This window comes from Enoplosus armatus, chromosome 3 (genome assembly GCF_043641665.1).
Source record: "Enoplosus armatus isolate fEnoArm2 chromosome 3, fEnoArm2.hap1, whole genome shotgun sequence".
Taxonomy (NCBI): domain Eukaryota; kingdom Metazoa; phylum Chordata; class Actinopteri; order Centrarchiformes; family Enoplosidae; genus Enoplosus; species Enoplosus armatus.
In genome coordinates this window covers 7,962,518-7,988,914 of record NC_092182.1, presented here as the reverse complement: position 1 = coordinate 7,988,914, position 26,397 = coordinate 7,962,518, and the positions used below count along the sequence as shown (strand labels likewise).

The window sequence follows — 26,397 nt, the reverse complement described above, 5'->3', positions numbered from 1 at the left end:
AGAAAGAAAAGAGCCATTCTGCTTTCGTCTTTCCAGACAACACAGAACACACGCAGTCGATTGTGACGTTGTCCCTCATTTCAGTGCTCGTCAACATGAGCAACCCCTTTCACATTAGACAAAGTCTTTCATTGATCCTTTGTTGATTTAAAAATATTGTGCAGCTTTAATGCTTAGCCTGGTTCACCCTTGCATTGGAGCTGTAGTCGAACACTTCCTTTTGCTGCTCCACAAGGCTTTTAGTGAGCTGAGAAACAGCTCCTGCTTCCCTTAGTCCAGTGGATATGAGCACCTTTTTGTGAGCAGATGAGATTTAACATGTTCAGTATAGGCAAAAGCATTTCTAATTCCCCCACATAGTTTAACACCCCCTGGCATGTTTCACAAAAGATTACAGGAATGGCGGTTAACTGCAGAAACACTTGGGTGGGCTGTACAATCACAGTCCTATCAGTGACAAGAAAAAATAATACTGTCACAGCCCTATTTGTCAGTGGATCAGGTGTTGCAGCACATTGCAAACAGTGTCCCCCTGGGTCTGTGCTTGCACAGGTGTGACCTCATATTTGTGGTCTCTTTTAAAAAGTTATTTTTTCATTTGCAAAGGTTTTGTTTTAAAATCATATTCTGCTCAAGTAAATATTTTTTCATCTGCTCTTTTTGTTATGAAAAAAACTGTAAAGATATTCATCGTAAAAAAAGAGTTCTTATGCAGCCAGTGTCTTGCCCCAGTTAGAGTGGATCAGTCTCTCTTTAGGTTTGTGCTCAGCACTGCCGTGTATGAGAAGCCGTGGGCACGGAGAAGTCACCGTGAGTCACTCTGTCCTGTGCACTTTGTTGATGGGAAGAGATGTTTAACCATCCTCTTCCTGCTGTGCTGCAGTGCACTTGGTGGGTGGTAATGACTGTTGTCCAATTATGGGAGCTACTGCCATATAGATGCCAAGAGTACCCGTGCATGAGGAGAAAAGCTGCTGCTTATTGCTGCCATCCACCACTTATAATGTCAACGAACTGAGAAAAACTGACTTAGGATTATGTAAAGTCCATCAACATAAGCAATAATGCGAAAAACATACAATTCAAAAAGTTGCTATCTTAACCTTAAAGACTGACACTGTTTTGTATTTAAATCCATGTGGAGCAGACACGTGTTCTATTGAAAAAATGGTGCAGTTTCAAACGTTAAAAATGTCTATTAAGGCTCTACTGGCAAGAAGGATGCAATCAAAACTGACCATTTTGAAACTAAAGTTCCCAAATTAAAGTGGGAAAACATACTTGGTCTTTGACTGTATACAAAGCATGCAAATGGATTGTTAGCTTGTCCCCTAATTCATATTCAGGATGAATATAATAAAGAATAATATTTGTGCCCAATTTTTCACCATCAAATTTTCACATTTGATAGGTTGATGGACTTTTCAGTAGTGCAACAAAAAGCTAGAAATCACAAAGCTCATCTGAATTACCATAGATATGAACATGACTTAATTTACATAGATTTTCATTCCAAGAAGACAGGAATGTAATTTGGATCATTATGGAGGTCTTTCTTTTGACTGTCTGATAGTATTCACTACCCCATCGCCGTCAGACCCGTCGAATGCCTCTGAGAACGACTTGGTGATGTTACAGAGGCTGTGCTGAAATGAAACTGACTGCTGAAGTTGACAGCTGAGGAAAATTCCTGCAACCAGTGTCACAGTATCAGTGCTTCAGCTTGTCAGAATTCACAACTTCTAACAATTGTCTTACATGTTTTGCATTCTCAAAGAGGTCGCCATGTTTTTAAAAATGCTGGTGTTTGTCTGGTTATGTGTTGGCTGCAAATGTACTGACTGGGTAATCCATTTTTTAAAAATGTTCATAGATCTGGTACTACACCAGTGGGATCCTTCGGGAAGCGGGCTTTGCCGAGAACATTCTCCCCTACATCACACTGAGCACTGGGGCCATAGAGACGTTGGCTGCCATCATCTCGGTGAGTATTGCTGCTTTAAATCAACCAAACATGTCTGATATATCTTGATATAAATGATAACAAGGTACCTTTTGTTTTATTTCAGGGGTGGTCTTTAACTTTTATTGTTGTTAAAATCCTCTTTCAGTTCATGATATTTGAACAGTTTTCTTTCAATTCCAAAGCTGTCAGAGGTTTACGACAGCGTATTAGGGCCATTGTAGGTGTAGAAAAAAATATGGGGTGATGGTCTAAGAAAAAAAACAGAATTTCAGAGATTAAAGTAGTAAATTTACACAAAAAAACCCTCACTAATTTACAAGAAAAAAACTTGAATATTCTCTGAGAATATAAAGTCATAAATGTGAGATAGTTTACTGAATAAATCAGCAATTTCACAGTACAGTAATGTACCAGTGGCAGTTCATTACTGCATTAAAGATTTGTTTTACTGTCCATTTGCAGTATTTGTGATATGAGTTTTTCCCAAGTGGACCACATGAAAAAGCAAAGATTTGCAGAAAAAGATATATAGTAGTATGTTTGTCCACCATGAAATTATTATGTAGAGGACAAAGAGCTGCAAGTAGGCAGTGGCTGACACTGAAATACCAATGGATGTGTGTGGCGGTTGTGGTGTATGGACATTATCTCCTACAGTAAATGCTGTACATAGAAAGACTGCAATTGCAGCTTCAGAGAGGTTTTGCTAATCCGAGACCAAAATGATCCCCTCATCAAATTCTTTCATTCTTCCCAAACCAAAATTTCAGTTGCCCAGCCTTAAATCTAATGCTCTTGACCAAAGCTCTGTTATCCTTGGCCGATGTGGAGGAACATCGCAACTGCAAACTGCTTAAAAGCAGCTCAGTTGACATGAAAAGGCACAGCTGTCAGCAGGAGTACATTCCCGCTCCGGCAGTAGATCTGTTGCTAAATGAGCAGAGAGCACTTCGCATCAAACAGCTCAGCAGGGGAAGCTGTTGGCAGCTTGTTAGGCAGATAATGTAGCATTCCACACCAGAGCATTATGTGATGATTCACATGCAATGATTACTGTACACAACACACTAGTAAAAATATGAAACATACCAGAAATCAATTATAAAAATTCATAACATAATGAAACCACTAACAAAACCACTTTTCTGACATTTACTGTGCATCCTGACAGAACAAGATGAGTGATTGTTGCTTTGCACACAGCAAATCAGTGAGGATACGGGAAGGGGTGGGGGGGGGCTGACCTACTGATCCAGAGTGAATGAGATAGCACTGTGCAGGCTGTGTTATCCATCAACATGATAAGTACATTACCAGGCTGGTTGATTTTGTCATGACCGATGACCCTTTGTGAACACAGGAATGTGACTCTTCAGGATCTTCAGGATTCAGGTTCTTCAGGTTTTGAAGAACATTGGTATTTAAGTTCCTGGACCATAGTTCCTTGCGCAAAAATGTCCCTGCAAATTCCACCCAGGAATTGTATACTTGGACTTAACAATGCTCACAACTGCTACAATTTGTGTACAGTGTTCATTTAGACTGCAATATTAGGGTAAGGTTGGGAATAATCTACAGTTATGTTGTTGACTTCCTGACTAAATGAGCAAAGATAAAGAAAGAGAAAGGGCAAAACCTGCACAAATAGATTTTTTTGGGCAGCGCAACAAGCTGTAAACACAACACTGACCTGAAAAAGTTGACATGTTTTAGCAGACAGTTGCCCATTTACACATCCAGTTAACATGGAGCAACATTAGCATTCGTTTGGAGTCGTGCTTCAGGCAACCTGATAAATGCAAGTTCAACATTCACGCTCCTGTTTTGGTCTCCACCAGCTCCCCTGAAAAGGCGCTGCTAAATGCGCCAGAAAATGACGCTGATGGAGGGCGGTGAGAGTGAGCCAAAAACAGTCGATATAAAGACGATATAAAGCTCTGCAGAGCTGAGGGGAACAAAGTCTGTTAAAAGTCCTCTGTGGGTTTTTCACTGCAAGCAACACCTGTTACATTACACATACTCATCTGACCCTTTGTTAATATAAAGATATTGATTAGAGCAGCTTTAATTCAATCTTTTTTGATTTGTTATTGATCTAATTTGCCTAATCCTCTGTGTTCTTGAGATGCAATACAGCAAATTTCACTTCCAGAGTTTAGTTCTCAAAAAACAAACTCTGGGGCTCTTTGGTCAAATAATTTAGCAGTTTAATAGCATGTCTACGCATCAGGATGAATTTCTATGCATTAAATGTTACTTTTCAAAGAAGAACACAGTACAAAATCTCTGTTCATTTAATTAGTGTGTTAATGCCCTATTTCTATATTCCTCTCAGCATGAGCACATTAAAACTGATTTTTGATCTGCGGCAGTGAGGAGACCCCGCAGAGTGACTTAGCAGTCAGGTGACTGACTTCAAACACCAGCATGTACCCTTCAGTTTTCTCTCCAGCCCCACAGCATCTCCCCATCAGCCACAGCCAACTCACCCCCCTACCGCCTTTGATGAACACCACCCCTTCTTATAATGTTGATAATAATGAGCCACTGGCTGTTTGACTAGCACACTACACAAAGAAGTCGGAAACGATCAAAAATAAACTCACATATCCATCAGTTGTAAAACTGAATGTGTTAATTCATCTACAAATGACTTCATTATAGTATGGCAGATGCCGAGTAGCTTAAAGGACCAACTTTATTTGACTTTTGCTTATTTTCGTTCATGGTGATGCTCCATTTTTTATGGATCAAAAAGCAAAAGATGCTACAACCACAAACTGTACAAGCTTTGCTTTGTACTGTAGCAGCATCTCAACCACCTTCAGGAAAAAGCAAACACGTACAAGACAGAAATTCCTTGGGAATAAAGTAAGTCGAGTATTTGACATCTAGAGTTTTAAGGACCTGTGTTAATATTTCATTGGCATTAAACAGATACCATTTGTATGAGCCTCATGCTCACAACCACTTCGACATCTGATGAGAAAGATTAATTTGATTTGTGACTTCAGGAGTTTCAAATATTTATGACATTCAAATGAAAGTCTACACCTGGCTTTAAAATGCGACTTTTTTTCATTTAGGTGGCAAACGTTTCAAAGTTGAGATTTAATCCCCCTCAAATCCTGTGACGTGCTTCTTAATATGACAAATCGAATACACCACAGGGTGCATTTAGCTGTGGCTCTAACCTTATTCCATTCTCTTTATACCACACAGAGCTGCCGACACACACATAATAATCTGTCTGACATATCATACACATCATTTTCACATTCCAGATCAAAAAGGGGAAGAAATGCTCACACTAGAAAGCTCAGTGGACGCAGGGGAAGGTCACCTCCAAACACTGAAAAACTGTGAGGAAAGATTACTTGTCTTTTTGCATTCTGCAGTTTGGTGTTAATGACTTCTGGGAGTACCCAGGCATTGGGCGCATCCAGAAGACGCCGTCTTTCCTGGTATTGCTCCGTAGAGAAATCAAGATTTGCTCTACGATCACAGACAAAACAGAAGAGGAATGTTGTGTGACATATTATGTTATAGTAAGGAATTGTTTTGAACTGTATTGCTCAGTTTACTTTACTTTATACAGAAAGAGATTTAGGTTTAAAGTAATTTATTTTACGTAATGTAAGTGTGTCCATTCAGTCGTGCAAGTGAACATGTTATCCATCATAGTAATTAAGTAATTATTATTTGTGAGTTGTAGTTGATGTAATGGACAGTACTTCCACTGACCCACTATTCTATGTGCATCGTGTCCTAGATGGTGTTGCATTTACTTACTCACATTCAGCACATGTTTAGCCACCATGAGATCCATTTGATTGGTTGTGACTGTGACTATGTGGCTGCATCGCAAGTGAAAAAACAAAGGCAGCGTAATTTTTTCTCCCCTTTCTTTGCATGTCAAAGTGCACACTTAACATCTTTTATTCAACACGTGTGTGAATGATGCCATCTAGGTCTGTCGCTATGCACCACGATCACAGAAAACAACATTAAACATTAAGAGTATGTGACTGACATAAACAGGCCATAATGCAAATACAATGTCCTCAGCAGGTCTTTGCGATAATTGGTTTATGTGATAATTGCAACTCAATAATCACCTACCCGGAGTGTAACGCCACTGAACTGTTCACACAGGCGGCGGTTGTCCTCAGACCAGGACAGCCAAATGTGTTATCTCCTCCCAAGCTAATTTAACACCTTCTGTCTTCAGCAGCTTATTAAGGGAATCTTAAAGTTGCTTGTGGCAATTTTGCACCTCCAATACAAGGACATTAGTTTCTTGTTGTGGGTCACTTGTACTTGTTTGCTGGAACCGTACCACCTCTCTTCATTATCAGAGGACTAGTGGCACAGAGTGCACAGATTTTTAAGGGAAGCAAAACTGTTCAGAATTGAAACTCCAAATGTGAGTTGCAGCGGTTAACGAAGGGTTGTGCGGCGGTGTTGGAGCTCTGGAGCTCCGACGTCGGGTTGCATTGCTCCAAAAGTTGTGGCCAAACCATGTAATTAAAACGTATCGGTCCATCATGGGATGCATACTGGCCCAAAACTGCCCTTATTTAAATCATTATGCCCTAAAAAACGAGACTGAGCAGATGGGAAGCGGTGTTAAAGGAAACACTAGTGTGTTTGCTCTCTGGGCTGCACAGATGCAGAAGCTATGCGGAAGATCAGGGATAATTATATACCCGGAAATTGTATGTTTTTTTGCTTCATGTGCCACTGAACAACGTTGTATCCAGTTCTCTTTATACATTCATGATGTTAGCTCTGTGACACAGTGGCAACCTGCTCCTATTGCTCTTTCAATGCATGCTGGAATAGACTTCAGTGACAGTGAAGAAAGTGGGTGTAGAAAATATACGGGACAGATGCATTTTCTGTATTTTTCAGAAACGTGGACACCTGTGGATAGAGGAAGGTCACTGCTAACATTTATTATTTACAAGAAAAATGCCTCTTACACTCTCGTCAACAGCAAGGAAAGGAGATACCCCACACATCTTCAAGATTAAGCCTAGTACCTACAAGGTCATCATATGCTGCGTAGCAGAATTTCTTTCTCCCATATCTGCCGGACTCTTGGATCTTTGTAACATTGATGCAGGTAATCCCGCATTACAGACTGAGGACAGGAGTTGGGGCTTTTGCCACAGCAGGGCTGAGGCTTTGGAATGATCTGCCTCCTTATTTGAGACTGGCTGAACTCTTAATGTGCACACAGACTAAACACAAAGCGAATATATGCCTTGGTGTGTTTGTGCCATTATTACCACTGTGTTATGTTAGCCTGAAGTAGAGAGTTTTGCCAACATGTACTGACTACTGTGTTTTAGAAGGCTCCTGTGTTTGTGTGTCATAGTTTTAGACGGACTGATTTTAAAACTTAACACCAACTCCAGTTGTTTGTCTTATTTTTCCTCCAGGCCCTCTCTTTTTGTGCCCCCTTCTCTGTGCATTAATGGAGTGACGTCACACAACTCCAGATAACCGTGAATTTCTTTCTTGGTGTTAAGATGTTTACAAGTCGAGCATCTTCACCACGATTCACGCCGCCTGGAGTGAAATTTTATCCGTCCATGTCCCTTCGCATCTGTTCATATTTTTCCATTGGCTTTGTATGCATTCATGCTGCCTTTGAATTATGCATCCCATTAAACCTGAATGCATCATTAAGCATCAACCAAAGACTTCTTTATTCTGCCTTTTATTAAGCTCTGTTTAACTCATTCTATTATTGTCTCTTTTGTTAGTATAGTCTAATCCTACTATTATATCATCTTTGTGAAACACATGAAAAAATAAAACCCTATGATTAAAGTATGATTACTTAATGCAAAATGCTATCCACTGAGCTCCTGCCCCCTTCTCTAGTGCCCTACTGAGCCCTCACCCTTTCACTTCGGCACACTTGTCACTATACGGCTGGCTAACACACAGGAACTGTGGTGTGTGTGCCACCTCACATTAAATCACACACATCCGGCTGTGTCGTCACACTCTGTAGCCCTGTAGCAAATTAAAGTCAAAGCACAAACAAATTATAACGTAATACAAAAACCGACATTATGGTAGCAAGGAGGCAGTTCAAATTACAGTAATGTGCAAATATATAGTCCATTTAGCTAACATATGCATTTTATTATACCTGTCAGACAGAAAGATAGATAGATAAAATATCAGTATTCCCCTTTGATATCTTTGTCCTACAAGATAATGTGTGTTGATTGCCACCAGTGTGAAAACAATCAGCGCTTCATTGTCAGAGTGTTTTTATGCGACAGATTTCGTCATTCAAAGCCTTATCCCAAGGGTTTTAGCGGGGATGGTGCAGAGATTGCTGCGCATGTGAAGGGCCAGTGGTGCCTTAAGCTGTGGCCAGTTGTCTCTAATGGCTCATCTGTGTCTTGATGTGATGAATAATGTCCAGACATTTTAGTCCTGCCAATCGTGAGGGCTGAAGTCACCAGTCTGACCTCTGTCAAGTCTGCCGAGGAGTGAGATATTGGGTTGCATTCATTATTGTGCGAGAGCGGTCCTTCACTACAGTTTCATCAGCACTTCATAGTATTATTTATGTGTATAAAGTGGACAAGAGCTGGAAACACATTGTCACATTTTGTAGTTGTCATTAAAGTGATTTTTTGTCAGAAGATAATATGACTTACCCACTTTAATGTTATTGATACATGGACATTGGCAAGATCTGAGTGCTGTCATTGGGAGATCTCTGAGCTAGTCAAAACTCATGGGAACAGCCTTTTTGGACATATTATTGACTGTTTGAAAAACACATTCAAGCCTAGGGGCGAGTGTATGATCCTCAAAGGGCAATCGATAGCCTTCTTGTTCACGGAGGAGTGACCGCCCGAATGAAAGAATTAAGGGTTCACACCATAACACACACATCTCATCTCTTATGAGACTTATGAGACTACTTTGCTTCTTGTTCTTTACCATACAGGCACATGCTGTACACACACACACACACGCACATGCAGGCTCATAAATATTCAGACTCTTCAGAGACTTTAATGAGCTGCGTGCTTTGCTGGTGGTGGTGTGTGTGTGTGTGTGTGTGTGTGTGTGTGTGTATGTCCGTGTGCGGCTGCAGCGTGGGTAGTGTCTGGAAGAGAAACGTCGTATGCCTTCAGGGATCAGTGGGATGCGCAGAGATCCACACATACACACACATCCACAGATTGAATTCCAATGCTTTTGGAGGCAATCCAAATCTAAAGCAGATATGTTCTGGGGCATAACCTGCTGCCAACGGGAAACTGTTCAAAAATAGGAAATTATAGCAGACGTTAACTTTGGAGCAGTCTATCTTGGTTTGGTTTTCTTCTGGTGAGGTAGCCCAGCGCCTTCCCTACACCACACCTCATGTTATCTTTTCCACCCTTATTCACTCAGAAGCCCCTCGGTGCAGAGATACATACTGTACAAATGCCAGTGACCTTTTTCCTCAACCACATGAAATCCCACTGGTTCGGCGAGTTGGGGGCAGTGTCATGAATACTTTAATGCTCTGAGGCCATGATGGAAGAAGTCTTGCGGCTATGGTGAGGGCTTTGCTTTGGGCTCAGTTTGAAGGTGGCCGTGAATAACTCCGACCTCCATCTCATGTCTTGCGCTGCATCCATGACCCAAGTAGAATGACAAAATGGGCGGAGAGTGAGAAGTGCATGTGGAATTATTGATAAGCCACATGCAGTACTCTGTATGAGGAAAAAAATATGTATGTGTTTGTCACTGTATGTGTACCATACGATGCATTATGTATAGGGCATTCTCCACCACCAACTTTCAGTAGACTTTACTGGCGGTTTCAAGGGTTATGCAAATAGATATGATGTGTTGCTTCCTCCTTCCGCAAATGTTTGCTTTCAAATTAGTTCTAACTTTTGTTTCCTGGACCGTCGTGTCCAATAATGTTGCCATATGGCACACACACAGTAGGATTTAGAATGAAATTGGATATGCTGTTACAAGATTAAGCGGGCATTTAGATCTGAAACAGCCCTGCAATTAAAACAATGCAAGGGGCTGTGTTGGTGGGGGCGCATAGCTTCAGGTACTGGTGAGACATCGAAATATGATCCAGCATGTTATATTTGGCTTTTTAGAGACCTCCCTATCCCTGCTATCAGCTGATGTAGCTGGGGTTGTGAGCTGAGCTTGACTTCGTGGCCTACCTGAACTAACACTATCGGGAAAATTGAAATTTTGACCTGATAATCGCGCTAGATGAAAGGTTAAATGATCACCAAAGTCATTAGGAATCATCCTCTGGGCACCATGTGCATCACCAACACCTGTAGGATTCATTCTGTGACTATCCTGGACCACGGATATGTCTGTACAAAATTTCATAGAAATCCATCCAATAGTTGTCGAGATATTTCAGTCTGGACCAAAGTCATCCCTACGGCCATGCCACAAGCTTGGCAAAAAATAGGTTTATAATCACACAGCAGTTGTACAGAAACCCCTTGAAATGCTTTTAAAATTATGCTGCTTTTTGTATTCCTGTCCCCAGGGCCTAGTGATAGAACGAATCGGGAGGAAGCCCCTCCTCATATTTGGTTTCTCTGCCATGGCTGTGTTCTTCAGCCTACTCACAGTGTTCCTCAATTTCCAGGTAAGCCACTCTCCCTCCTCTTCACTGACCTCATTCCAGACTTGTTGTCACAATGCACATAGGTGCTTTGTACTGTGGCCCAATTATACGGTGAACAAATTCCTGCTCTGAGGGAATGGAATGGGATTTCTGTGTGTGTGTCATTACATATATTCCTCACATTATGACACTGAAAATATTGAACCTCATTTTGTGCATCATTCAAAAGTATCAATATCTTATTTAATAATCAGAACTTGCACAAGACAAAAAAAAGGAAATGTAATATCATACAAATGTATTGATCACATTTTCCTGGATTTATTTGGTGATGTTAGCTGCTGAAACAATAACAAAATGAAATATAGGATGTAGGTGTTAATTATTCATTTTTCTCAATATGTTTGCTGTGATATTCCTGCTCAGAACTAAGTCATAAATTGGAGATTTTCCTCCAACATAGTGATTATGGTCATTGCAACATCCCCTGTCTCTCGCTCTTTTATCCCAGGACAGCGTGTCATGGATGCCCTACCTCAGTTACATCTGCATACTGGCTGTGATTGCGTCCTTTTGCTCTGGGCCAGGTAAAACTACTGACCTACATTACTAGCTGAGATTCTCTTCCTTTTTTCCCTCCTACTTTGACTTCCTCGATTTCTCGTTTTCTGTTTTACAATCCTCCCTCAGTGCTCCACTTCACTTGAAACTGCACTTGAAAGAGACTGAATAAATACTCAGATGCAGATTTTCTCCGATTGTTTAATTCATATTTGGCTGTAATTCAGCGGGGCAGTTGTTGAATAATCAATGTGAGTGACCCAACTGTGGTCCTCACTTTTAAAACTGGGAAAGGGACACGGTGCTGTATTTGCAGTGCTACAATTGGAAACAATCAGCCAACTAGTGTGTTAGTAATTAGAATCACTGTCATGTATTAGCACCCTCAATAGGAGGTTTATACGGCATGGTGCTGCAAATGTACAGGGGACAGTGTGAGTGTGCACAGTTGGTCTTGGTGGGAGGTTGACTTTGAGTTTCAAGGTGAGACTGTCAGCACACATATACATCCTTTCTGAATAACAATGTCTCCAGGGAGAGTTAATCCAACAATGTGCCTCAGTGTATCAGGATGAGATGAGAACAGCGGAGTAATAGAAAGAGTGGAATAATGGAGACTCTTCACAACTGTCACTTCACAACTGAGAATACTAGAGAGAATACTTTGATTTTCCTATCCTAGAGACTATGTTCTTTAATAAAGAGAAGCAAAAGAAGACATAGAAAGGTGAGACCACTGCAGGCTGCACAGCGCTGCACCTGTCCTCTGTTATAACTGTAGCTTTTGATTTGTTCAGTGCCTTGCTCAGGTGCACTTCTGTGGTAATTGTTGAGGGAAGAGGAATCTTTTCTCGTTCATTTCCACTACACAGCTATGATTTATGTCTTATTGAAACAAGTGAAGCCCCTCACTGCTTGGGACTGGGGAATGAGTGGGAGGGGAAGAGAGGAAGATTCACTTGAGGTATGACACCACTAGTGCTTTGAGCTTGTGAGTGGATAAACGAGGAGCCACAGCTTCTCTCAAGTCATTTCATCATGGAAACAGAGGCCCAGATATTTCAAAGTTTGACGGAAAGCAGAAATATTATGTGGGTCCATGAAAGTGAAATGTTTGTTTTTTATATGATGAATGAAAGGGCATAGCTGCAGTACCGTTGTAATAGTGCTTGGTTATTGCTTATCAAATAAGACACTGAATATTTCATAGCTTGTCTCTTCTAAAAGGTCCATGTTTTGTATGAAATATTCTGGTATTTATTCACCTGCCCATCCTGAGGGGATACAACTATCTGTGTGTTTAACTACAAATAAGCAGAGAGATAAAACACTGTCAATATTGTGTGAGATTAGTCACGTCGTGATAGAGATCTCTGTAAACAACCAATGACCTGGAATAATGTTTAGAGGAGGCAATTTCACTTTCCCATTGCCGGCAAATCCCACATTTTCGTAATTGTAGTCAGAAAAGGCAACATGTCAATAATCACTCAGGTTTTGTTACACTCTAAAAAAATGTAACCTCCTAAGACCCAAGCTCTATCTTCATTTCTCTTTGCTATTTGGGCTTATTGGGACCTGATAAGTATAAAAACTAAGCATCATCTGTTGACATGATGTGGTTCTGCATATGGGGACAATTTTGAATTTCCATATAAGCAGAATTAAGTATTATGGTATAACCCAAAATGTGATGTCCACGCATGTGGATGCCAGGTCTTCGGAGGTTAAATCTTGCTATCAGTTGAAGGGGTTCAGCTACAATATGAGTGCAACCTGCAATTGAAAAGTAAACTTCAGTGTGCAAAGAAGCAGCATCTTACATTCCTATTTCTTTGCACACTTAGGGCTGCTACATGCCTTACAATGTTTCTTTCTTCCTTCCTTTCTGTCTTTAAAACTCTCCAACAACCCATAAAACCCTTAAAGCTAACTTGTTTCTGCAACACATGCACCATCATTCTTCAACCTCTATGGCCTCTATGTGTCCAGATGCTGCCATACCATACCTGCCCACTGGGCACTCTCACTGAGTTCCTTCCCCCTTGAAACACCTGACTGCCCTTGTAATCAGCCCCCTGTCTGCAGAGCTGCTCCTTCAGGTCTCCAATGTATAGAAAATGCATTTTCTTGTTTGCCAGATTGTTTATGTTGCCTCTTTGCCGTAGTGCTCCATCAATTTCTGTCACCTATATCCCTAATTTGACTACCTGTTGTAGATGTCCTGTCAGCCTGTCTGATCCTGCCCCCCCGTCAATAACTTGGTTAGACAGGGGACAGTGCATTTGAAGAGCACAACAGTTTACCACCCTCAAACTAGAGACCACAGCATGCGTGTGTGTCCTTATTTGCGGGGTTGCAAAAAAAAGTCTTGCAGAAGGGCCCATCATAACTACCAGCTGCTGGTGCCTTGAATGGTTTTTTTTACATGATGCTGACATGGATAAATACACTGTATGTGTGCAGATGTATGGGTGTACTGTTTCCTGTGTGTGACACATTGTATAGTCTGTGGTAACAAATTTTTTCTATTGTATCTTTGCAATGTAGAGGCTGGTTTGCTCTGAATACAGTGTTGTCCACGGTATACTATGCATTATGACCCAATTGAGATCTGCTTTCATCGAACTTCCTTCCTTTTGTTCTGTGGAGCGTCACACTGAGGTAAATTAGGTGTTAGGTCTTTATCAGTTTCCCTGATAGCAATGTTCCAGAAAGGACAAACAGCAAAACTTGGCAGCAGTTTTAATTTCTTCGCTGTGTCTCAGGTCCCTCCTTTGAAGCAGCAAAACCAATGATGAATTTTTTCTCCTTTAACACAATTTGGCAGGCATGCTGGAGGTCTTTGGACTTGTAACTGGCCGCTTTGTCACCTGCTGAGATGATTATAGGCTAGAGTGAAATAGCTTCGATTAGAATCTCGATAGTGTAGTGTAGTTTTCTGCAAGTTGTTGCCCTGACCTGGCTATGAATGGACTTTATTGGCACAGATGGCTACATAATATATAATAGATTCATTAATTAGGCTACATGTTCGCTTTAAATGATCAGTGTCTAACAAAACACCGCTCAGGGTCAGCTTTGATCTGTCTTTTGAAATAAAGTAGGTCCAGCACAATAGATCGGGTTTGGAGTAGTTCTTAATCTGACTTACTCACTCTTGAAAGTGTGTTAAGTGCCGAGGCGTGAACAGCTGTAAAACACCTCCTCTTTGAAATCGCACATTCTGACACGGCCAACGTCTCCACCTGCTATCAGAGCTGCCACGTTCAAATACATGTCTGATTAAAGACCATGCATATCTGATTGGTGCCTGCTCTGCTTACATATTATTACCTACACATTACTATTCTCTTTGTATACTCCCCTCACTCAATATAGACCCACATCCAATAAATGTTTATAATTTACACATGAGTGATTCTCTGAACTTGATGAGCTTTATTTTCTCTTTTGCAGTTTTGCATGTATTTTTACATATTAAAGACGCAAGTTGGGCCAGCAGTGTACAGTATATTTTCCTCTTTCTCTGTGAATGGTCATTGTAGACAATGAACCCACACACAACTACTTGTACTGATACATGCCTTAATTTCAGAACCCCTACACATTTTGAAAGGAGTGCCTCTTGAAAACAAGAGATAACACAGCACCTCACAAGTGTTATGATGAATAGTCTCCCCTACAGGGTCAATTTCAGCTTGTCTGATTCATTCAAAAAGAACACTTATCTGATTTATTATGTCATTATCTTTACATTCTCTCAACACGCATCTATGGCCACATCATTATTACCTGCTTCACTGTACGCTGGGTTTAATTTATCTTCAAAATCATATGGAACAGTTGTGGGATGAGGCAAAAATAACACCTCGGGCTGGACAAGCTCTGTTAAAGGGCCTCTGCACCTGAGTATAATATTGCAGGTGGTCACGCCCGTATCTTGATGATGGATGATCCCAAACCTGGGGAATGTGGGTATTCAGATGGTAGAGCTGTTATGAAGTAAAACTAGTAAACTCATTCAGATAATAGCGGAGTAAAATGCAACAAGATGTAAGGCAAAACGGGAAACAGAAAACTCATAAAATGGCAGCAATTTCCCAATGTGACAGATGTTTTGAATAACAGGCTGCAGTTTCTTACTAGCTGCTCACTATTTGAGATACTGTTTAGGTGGATTGATAGTGAGAGTAAACCCTATGAAATCCAGCACAGCATGCAGGCCACTGATAATAAAATAATGTAATAATAAAGTAATAAAAAACACATCAAAGCCACATCACGCATTGGGTGACATTTTCCTTCATTATAAAGCAGCTGCAGTGTTTCAGAATAAACTACACTAGCCACACTCATAGTGGCACCAAAATAAAAGTATATGGCTAATGAATGTTTTTAGACGACTTTGGGTCCACTGCCTGGAGGCCTATTTTATTTGAGGCTTTGATTGTAAAGCAATGCTTGATGGGATAGATTCGTTGATGGTTTTGGTCTCCCAGCATTATCCTTCAAGGAATCAGCCGTATTGTCAGTTTGACAACTGCATGCATTTAAACGTTTTTTAATAATGTGGAATAGGTTCCACCCAATAAGTGTGTATTTAGCTCAAAATACAGCATAAAGGAGCACATACACCCTCCAAGTGATACTCAAACAGTCGGCACCTGTAGACTTTTAATTGGCACGGGCAGCTGCCGGAGCTCCAGGTGAGAGTTTTCACAGGTGGACAGATTTTTGGATGATTTCAGTCAGATGATTGACAAGTGGAGCTGCGGTCTGCTGAAGCAAATCCACCCTTCTGCCAAATACCAGAGAGGAGTACCTATGGTGCATATACAGTATGTCTAGTCAAGGTTAATCGGGTCCTTTCACTGCTGAAGGCTGTAATAGGGAGTCACTGTACGGGTTCTTGAAGCTAACCATTTGTTCTGCTGTCACCATAGAGACAGATATCATACTTTTAACTTTTAGGGCAAATAGTTACATTATAGTTTCCATTTTTTGGCTTTCCAAAGTTCTCACACGGTGTTGTTTTAAAGCTGACATTTAAACTTTATTTTACACCATGCACTAATTTGCCATTTAAAACAAAGAAACAGGTTTTGATTTGATTTTTCAAGGATTCATCTCTTTTTTTCAGCTTCTTCCAGCAGGCCGACGCTGTCATCTCATTAACTGTAGATTGTTGATTCTCTCTTTCTGGCTCTCCTGTCGAGTGTGTCAAACTTTGCCACCTTGTCAAACCAGAGAAAACAACTCTCCCCGAGCCATTTCACAATTCCTTGTAATGCTGGCGCCTCCAGTATATATGAAGACTAACAAGACCAGATGTAACAAACAAACTAACAAGACCAGATACAACTGCATTCTACACAGGGGAATGGGATGACAGTTGGCATTTTGATAAGCGTTGTATGCATTACAACAGCTGGAGCTGCTGCTGTTTCAGGACTCACACCGACAGAGGAAAGTCAATAAATATTAACCTCCTGAAAAATGAGAAGTGGGGGAGGAATATTTCCCTGCTGATTTCCTTGTAGTCCTCAGAGGGCTGTTCCTTCCGTCCAGTCGATAAGTAAACAGCATCAACACAGAGCAGGTTGTCACTGTTCCTATGTGGGACCGACACCTCCCCAAAGATGTGCTGATGATTAGTTTGGGACCAGCAGCGTTTCCCTCATGGTACTGGTGTTTCTTTAAGTGGCTGTGACATACTGTTTAGTGTGTGGCCATTTTAAATCAAACCGCTTTAATTTAACGTCTTTCACAGCAAGGATGTGATGACAAGCACCTGCAGCTCCATATGTTCTGTTTTACGTTAATTAATGAGAAACTGAAGGTTGTCTTTGCTGTCTTTGTTTTCATTTTGTTCCAGAGGTTTTGAAGATGAGGGTTCTAAAATATTATGTGCAAATGTATATTCAAAAATTATTATTATTTCATAAATGGGGTCTATTTGGTTTATATTGTGGTGGTGATGTAGTGGTCAGCACTGTTGCCTCACAGCAAGAGGGTTCTGGGTTCGGCTTCCTCCCACAATCCAAAGACATGTAGGTTAGCTTAAATGATGACTCTAAATTTGGTGTAGCTATTCAAATGGCATGACACAAAAAACACAAGAGCAGCGTAGAAGATCTTACAATCTGATAGAGACCGTGATCAAGATTTCATTAGATCTGTATTACGCAGTGTGACATATAATAAACGTGCACAATCGTTTTTTGTCACCTTCAGACCTGCGTGAGGGTTAATGTGTCTGCGTGTGTGAGTGTGTGTTCAGCCAGAGTATTCTCCTGCTTTGTGCAGATCTAGTGCGGAAAAAGGTCTGTTGGCAATGTGAGACTAGCACCACAGATTCATCAAGGTGTCGTACTTTCACATCTGATCCTGATGTGTAATTGGTGTGTTCTCATTTCACAGCTGAGAAATCATATTAATTAATCCTGGTGACTCACTTATCGTGTGAAGCAGAGAGTAGTTTCCCAGGATGAAAATAAACATTTCGCACCCATGTTGCTACCCCTTAAACCTAACACCTAAGTCTGCATATTGTTATTTTGGTGGGTTTGTTGTGTAACTTGAGGAAGCCTGTGCAGTTTTACGAAACCCATCTCTACTCCTCCTCCTCCTCCTCCTCATTTTTTCTCCCCGCCTCACTCCCTTGATGTCTTCCCTTCAGTGAGCCCACTAGAGATGAAATTTGTGATCTAAAAAAAGGGAGCCCGTCTGTTCTTCAGCAAGAAAACAAGGGTGAGGGATCATTGGAAGCTGACATCGAATGGCCCTCACAGCCAAAAAAGAAAGGGTTGTCACAATAAACTCTTCTCTCTTTGAGCAGATGACAGCACTGATCCCTAAAAAAGAAGCTGCTAATAAAGTGCTTTAAAAAGTACTGGCAGTAGAGTCAACAGTGTCAGTAAAACATTAATAAATCCTTATTTTTCAATTACAGCTGATGTTTTTCATCTAGTTAAGGTCTTTATTTGTCATATGCACAACAAGTGAAGCAGTCTTTAGCAATTCAGTTCTTCTTAGGCTCCCTCCAACAATGCTCATACCAAATGTAGAGTAAGTAAAATGAGAAATGAGAAAGAAGACATGAATAGTGCAAAAGTTAAAATATAGGGAAAAAATACAATACATACATAATACGTATGTACATACATACATACATACATACGCATGTATATACACACATACATACACATATATACAGTATATACACACAGAGATGTAACATAAGTAGTATACAGGTAAGGTGTAATGGTGCAAGTAAAGTGTCGTAGTGGTGTGCTCGAGAGCTCAAGCTCATCTTCAGATCTCACCTAGGGCGCCACCTAGAGGCTAGAGCCAGCACTGTCCCAGATGAAGCTCCAACGGGTATTGTTTAGGCAGGACAAAGGAGGAGCATATTTGCACTGCTGAGTTTTTGCAATCCAGGCGGCTCTGTTCTGTCATTTATGCACAGCTACTAAAATATATTTTTTCTTCTTTTTCACTACTAACACCTCATTTTAAGATAATGTGTTGGATTATAGACAGGTGGCTGAAGAACACTTGTACATGGCAGTTGCTGCAGTGTAATTGGGATGTGAATAAGGACTCCTGCTTTTGCAAGAGCATCTTTGGTATGTACATTAGCATTATGGCCTTCCCAGAAGTGAACTGCAGCGTTGAGTCCTTTAGTGCATGAAATGGACTGTTTGACACTGATCACAAGCTGTTGGACACATTCATTTCTTTCAAGATCAAGGTGAAGGAGTCTCGCGGGCTTTTCCTTCAACATCCTTACTATTTCAGGATCCGGTCAGGATTTAAACAAAAACGTTTGTTCACGTCAGTAGCAAACTAATAAGCCCACCTGGTGTGTCTGAATTTTATTTGTGAGATAAAATGCAAATGATATTCTTTTGTGCACATATGGTGAGAAGCTGCCTGGAGGTGAATATGTAAAAGGCAACTGAGGCAGTCACTATAGATACACATTATTCAGTGATAATAGGGAAATAATTGTTGTTTCCTGTCAAATCACACTGACCTCTTCATTGTCCTAATGTAAATTGTGTGTCAACAAAAAAAAAGGCTTGGTCCACACTGTTTACAGGCAGATCATGAGATACAAATGCTGCCCTGCTTCATTTTCCTCTTCTTGAATTAATTTTATATAATAAATATTCGTCCCATGCTTTAAATAAAATACTTGCATGCTAATACTAAAACACTTAATTGGTTCTGACAGTTAATTGATTCAAGAAGCAGCTGAGCCATTCAACCCTCTCACTCACTACAGTGTGTACATGCCATGTTCAGCATTTTCAATGACCTCTTAAAGCTGTGTTGAGCATTTTTTTCACAATAACAATATAATGTATAATAATAAAGAGGCCCGCTTTATAATTACTTGCTAGTGCTTGCTTTAAGCACATTTTAAGTAACTGTTGGACTTCAGTGAGGTTTTGAAAGCAGGACTTTTACTTGTATTGAGTATTATTAAACTGTGGTGGCACTACGAAGTATAGGATCTGAATACTTCTTCCATTTCTGACAGTAACATAGTACATTTCTCTTCATGTATAGAGCATGCAGATCAACACTCCATGTAGAACTGCAGTGGTGCCAAAGTAATGATGATAACAATGTTGAGCATCCAGTAACAGCATTTTTAACATTTGACTCATTTATATGCAGATTTTAAAATGCCAAAAATCATCTCAGAGTGACTGAGACAGAGTTCTGCATGGGCCTAAAACCGAAACTCAAACCTTTTGATATTTCTTCTTCAAAGATAAGGCTATACACTTTGGCTTTGGAAAAGCTTTCTCACAAATAAAAAAAAACTCATATGGCCCACCGGCACAAAACACATAGAACTTATACTAGACAATAAGCCATAGGTTTAGTGGCAACACACTGCAGTCAACTATCGGCTTGTAACACTATAATGTAGCATCTCAAAATAACACATCATCTGCCTCACCGGTTAGTAGATCAACTTCGCCTTTTCCCAAATTCAGCCAGATAAATGTGGCTGATAAACTCAAAATATCTTAACCAGCTGAACTTCACAACAGTCCAAACAGTTACAATCCAGAACAAAAGTTTGTACAGGCACGATTGGGAGTAGAAGTTGAGGAGGAAGAATGGAGGTTTTTATCTATTAATGTTCCCACAATGCAATGGCCTTCCCTCATCCCTTTTGCAGGTTTTTGCTTTATTTTGACTGCTAGCTCGCCAGGCTAACGCAAAGCACTGGCTACTCTGGTTCTCTTCTCACCTCCCAGTGGGGATTGAGTATTTACTTGCAACACAAGACAGATAAAGAGAGAGAGAGAGATAGAGATAGAGAGATAATTTACATTTGAAAATAATAATCCAATAATAATAATCCAAAATAATCCAACCAGTTGGCGTTTGGGTTCGGGTCAGGTTGCTGAACTCTGCTAAGAACACTACTTCTTCAGAGCAGGACTTAAGAGATCTTCAAATTTCCTTAACTCTCTCTCTCAGCAGGTAGTACAGTAGCAGTCCTCTTTTGAAAATGAATTGCACCACTGTTTTATAGCATTGGTTGGTCGTCATTGCATTCACGGCATGGTGGAGCAGACCCTGTGGCCTCCTCATGGGTGGATGGTGTATTCACTCAGTTCTCCTGGGAAGAGAAAATACCATAGTTGAAAAGAAGACATAGAGGACCGACAGAAGACCATTGAAAAAGATGAATCACCTTTCACCCGGGAATGTGGAAAAAAACACTTGTTGGGCAGCCTGACTTCCATTGAGAGAGTTGGCAGGTAATGAGAGACACCAGGGGTGAGATGTGGCAATATTCAGGGACAGGAGTGATGAGAGGAGACTCTCTGCAGAGTGAACCCAAGCCAAGGTGAAACTTAATGATGTGTGGCAGCCAGTATTACAACAAGATTTAATTAGAAGAGCAAAAGAAATCAAGGAAGAAAGTAAAAGCTGATGGATTACGAGTCTATGACAGAGAAATGGTCTCTGAACACCTGAATTTATTTGTTTGTGGGTGTGTGTGTATTCGCAAGTTTTGGTGGCTCTAATCATCTTTCTGTTTACCACCTCATTTGGTTAATGTCTTGTTATTTATCTTATATTTATAGTACACAGGTATGCAATTTGCTTCTATTTCATATTCCTGTCTTGTGCTTTGAATTTTCTGTCATTTAGACTTATGGGTGAAAACTTATATCAAACATCCATTTTAATGTGCACCTTGCCACAGTTTCACATAAAAACCTAAATCATAATCATAAATCTCCATGTAATTTTCGGTTGTCTCTGGTTTGATTGCATCTCACATTTAGCCTCCAGAGGAGCAGACTCCTGATTGTTGTCATTCCTTGACTAGTTTCCCCCTCAGATATTGCTGTGCTTCCCCCATACAACTGTAACATTGATCTTCTGCCAGGAGCCTGTCCTCCGCTGGGAAGGATTCGTCTTCCTTGGGGTCTTGAAACATTTGCTATGGAAGAGTACGCTTGAGATTCCCTCACTTCTGGATTCATCCCTCGCTCTACTTTGCCAGCTGGAGCAGGATTTTCTTTTGTGGGAAAGAAAGAGTATTGACTATCAGCTTTCACACAAGAACTGTAATCCCCTTACCATGCTCTCCTATTGAACATGTGGCTTGTTGTGCCACTGTATTCACCAGACTACATTGAACGGCTACAACCTTGTGTATCTTTGAGAAGGGCATGAAATCGCCTTGTCACTACAACAAGCCACTAAAGGCATTTTTCAAAAGGGTGGGGATACTCTTACGCAGTTGAGCCACGACCTTTCAAGATATGCTAGCACGATGAAAATGGTTTTCCACAGCTCGGCACAGCAAGGTAAAATGAATTGTATACCTTGATGGCATGTTATAGGCGTGTTGGTCCGCACAAACCACTGTTGAGCTCACTGTGGTTGTTTCTTATGTACCATTCCTCTCTCCAATATTTAATCTTTAATCGCATTGGTCGGTCGTCATTGCATTCACGGCATGGTGGAGCAGACCCTGTGGCCTCCTTATTTAATCTGCTGGATAAATAGCGTTGAATATGTCCATATCTTGCAAGTTCCACCAACTCAGTGGCAAACATGTTGCATTCCTTATAGCTGCTTCACAATAAAAGCCTCCCGCTGGTTCACTGATAGAAAGCTTTAAATGGGAAGCAGCAGCAGCAAGACATTTTCTGCTTGCATCAGTAGTAACATTGACTCCTACTCAAAACCAATCTAGTGTTGGTGTCATTACAACAGATTGGAAATGACACCGAAAATTAAAATCTATTAAAACATCTGTATGCAAATAATGTTACAAGTTACAAGTTTTAAATGTACGGATAGCTGCACACAGCAGGAATTTTAAAACCGCACCTTGATCTAGTCCCCAGCACAGCCACTTATGTGGTGAGCCAATCAGTTTAGAGCAGGAGGAAACAGTCACAGGTTGGCCCCCAGTCTGCCCTGCTGTCAGACCACAACAGTATAGATTTGCAGGATGACCTCCTGTTGTGAGGCCACAGTATGTGTTCACAGCTTGGTGCGATTTAAGCAAGTTAAACTGTGCCTGTGAAAACTAGAGTGATGCTAGTTTCACACACAGTGCAAAGGCTGAACAGGCATTTTCAAGAATGAAACCGCAATTTTATCATTGCCTTCTGAGCATCCCTGAACCTCGACACTGAGTTGGGACATTTATTCCTTTGTGACTGCAAGCTCCACATGTATTCAACAAAAATCCTCCAAACAGTATCCTTCTGATGCTCATCCCCAGGCAACCTCGGTCTTATTGTCACTGGATTTTAATCCTGGCCTTCCCCACACGTTCATGGTTGTTGCTGAAAGGATCTTAAAAGCTGCTCTTTTTATTCCACGGCCCAAATGTCCATCAGCAGGTGAAACAACCACCGTGAATAATTGTCATGTTTTCTGTCTTCATGGACTGCCATCTAATATTGTTTCTAATCAGGGCCACCGATTTGTGTCATGACTCTGCTCTCTCCTGGGCAACGTGGCAACAACTTTCCATCTGCAATCTATAGTCCATGCCGAGAGAGCAAATGACGACCTGGAGATCATGCTGCAGTGTTTTTCTTCAGCCAGTGTTTTTCTGAATGTGAGCTCAACTCCTTGCAGTTTTCTGCCACAGGCCTCTTGCCTTCCTGTTCCTTCAGTCAGACATACCTCAGAGAAAACAGGTTGAATTGGGAGACCCAGCAGCTGAGAAGTTTAAGTGCTGTAGTTTAGCCTCTGCCAGGATACGTCGGGTACGTCAGTCACATCAGGTTAATGAAGGTACACCTATTACAGTGGGATCTTCCGCAGTGTTTCCATTTTTTGTAAAAATAGTTTAGTAACTGTTTGCCTTTGGCAAAAACAATTAAAATAAAATAGTCATTGACTTCTACTCAAAACCAATCTAGTGTGTCATGGATTACAACAGATTGGAAATTACAACGAAAATCTATTAAAACATCTGTATGCAAATAATGTAATAAGTTTGTGATAATTTGCTTGTGATTTTTGTTATGTATACAAAAGACAACAAGAAAAACATCAACAACTTTGGCATGGCAGTGCTTTGAGCTAAATGCTAACTGGAAGTTTTGTCCTGATCACCAAAGTTATTACAAATCATCCTCAAAAAGCATAAAATTACAACCTACTGGTGGCACTAGAGGAAAAGTAAATCACCCTCTGAGGAGCATGAATGTGTGTACAAAAATTCATCACAATCCATCAAGTAGTTGTTGAGCTATTTCAAAGTGGTTGACTGACCGACCAACAGACAGACAGACAGACAGACAGAGCCTTCCCTAGACTTGAGCAATGTGAGAAATCACTCAAACTTTAACTTAACATTCATCCAATAGGATTACCAATACAATAAATACATTTAAAATAATCAATGAAGTATTCTGATACATCAGTTGCTGCTGTTTTTTGTCCTGTTCGCTCTGACAGCGGTGTTGGCGTTTCCATGGCAGCTTGCTACATCACATATCAGCTGCAGCATCCAATCACTAATCAGTTTCCAATAAAATACTCCTGCATAGGAATCCCCTTTAGTCCTCACTTCTCAGGGCAGCATTAGGAGGACTGAGATGTCCCCAGTGATGTTGGACCTCAATCAATGGTCTCCCTACACAAACGTGCCAGCACACTTGAATGTGATGCAGTTAGATAATGTTCATAATCTGTCATTTGCCAGCTAGTTTATAGACCTCATAAATAGAACTGATTAGACTCTTCTTTTAGGTATGTATTTGTTATTTTATTATTATTAGTGAAGTTATTTGAGGAATTGTGTTGTAAGTTATTTCAGATTGTATGAATAATGAGCTTACATTTACTATACGTACTAACTGATGACGTTTCTCTGAAGCAAACACATGATTTATCCACCAGTCTTTTATATATTGCTCCATATGTACTGTATATATATATATAGAAAGAGAGAGTGCAGGTTCAATAGAGGTTGATCTGCTGTAATGACATTATTTATCTCCTGGAATCAAGTGCGACGAGAGCAGCAACAACCTAATATTTTGCTGGCAAACTTGACCTGTCAACACAGTTCCTCATATTTTATGTTCCCCACTCTCATCATTGTCAGCGTGTAACAGTTCAGACAACGTTCTGCTTGTCACACTTTGTCCCATCAAAATGAAAAGTGACCATTCTCTTTGGCTGTATTTTCATCCCCACAGGAGGTCAGTGCTTTACAGTAGCATCGTACCTGTGCCAGAAATACTCTGATAATGTTTATGTTACACTAAGAGTATATTCTATTCTATTATACTATACTATATATAATTTACAGAGAAAACAAATGTACTTGGTGTTCTTTATATTGCATCTCTGGAAAGTTAAACCCTTTGATAGTGCTCAGCAGCATAGCAAGTCAAATATTGGTGCAGCACACAATGCTTAAGCCATTTCTGATTCCCACTAAAATCTGTGTTGAAATGTTAATAACTGTTCTTTCTAATTGTCAAAAAGTCTAACCTAAATATTTGCTTCAATGGTGGTTTTAAAGTATGTGAAGCTTTTCATTTAAAATCCAATAAACTCGTGCTCTGTTGCTGCAGATCTCCTGCATGTACACACTGCATGTGCATGTTTCTGCGTGAGCGTTTGTCACTCTGTTCTGCCGCTGCATGTGTGACATGGGTGTTTCATGTGTTTGTGTGGGAGGGCAGCAATCTGCTCGTGTGACATGATTATCCTATTATATAATTTGTCTTTATTTATAGTGCTTGTGCTGTTGTTGGATAATATCACAAGCATACATCTGTGAGCAGCGGAGCAAACCACATGAGTCACCACAAGGGCAAAGGTGGTGCTTATAGAAAATCCTTTTAGATTGAGGGAAACAACTATGAACCAACAGCAAAAATGGGCCAGAGTGATTTAAATTTAATAATTAATATTCCCGTATTTATGGACGTTTATAATCCCAACCATCTCTCAGCCATGAAGTAGCATTGCTGGTTCACTGATAGACTATACAGATGAGCTGGTTAAAACCCCTGTCACAACCAATTGCGGGTGAAAAAAGTGGTGGCCTCTGGTGCTGCCTTCTCACCGCTGTCCTGTCATCTGTGGCTCTCTGCCTGAGGCACAACAGATCAAGGCTCTGGCACTGGTAGAGTGCCGACCCCTCCGGAAATGTGATGTCTCAGGAGGTCAAGCTGAAACAGAAGGCAGTGCACTAGCTCTTGTCACAAAAAAGAATCGCTGTTTAATTTCTGTCTGATCACTTTTGTGCTATTATGTCATTTGGGGCTCCTGATGTGATTTAGATCTTCTCTAATAAGGGCTTTTAAATCTGTCGCCACCAATTATTCTCTGTTCTCCAAATTATCATTAGTAACGACGTCCTTTGATCTATTTCTGGTCCTCAAACCCCTGAAAATGAACGGCCCGCTTGTATCGTATCTGACAGTTAAATTGATTGTTAGGTAAACTTTTTTACTTTAGTGTGTTTGTGATGCGGATGTCAGAGCTTTGTACATGAACTTGAATGTGTTGTCAGTGTTACACATAAAGCATGAACCGATTCTAATCTGAACATCTCCAGCTGTTTTGATGTCCTCAAGATGAATGGTTTGCAGAACAAGTGGTCACATATTTAGGTGAAAACTCCAGTGGGCCTTCAAAATGTAATGTGATGGTAATAGGGAGTGTTGTAACAAAGCGGGCTATTCATTAA

General features: G+C 40.6%; 1 protein-coding gene across 1 annotated transcript in view; it reads left to right on the top strand.

The window, feature by feature from the left end:
- Positions 1-26,397, top strand: part of slc2a9l2 (solute carrier family 2 member 9, like 2) — a 79,358-nt gene that overhangs the window by 32,333 nt on the left and 20,628 nt on the right. The window contains exons 8-10 of the mRNA XM_070902466.1: positions 1,874-1,984; positions 10,530-10,631; positions 11,122-11,197. Coding sequence (XP_070758567.1) covers positions 1,874-1,984; positions 10,530-10,631; positions 11,122-11,197 — 289 coding nt within the window. The remainder of the gene's footprint in view (positions 1-1,873; positions 1,985-10,529; positions 10,632-11,121; positions 11,198-26,397) is intronic.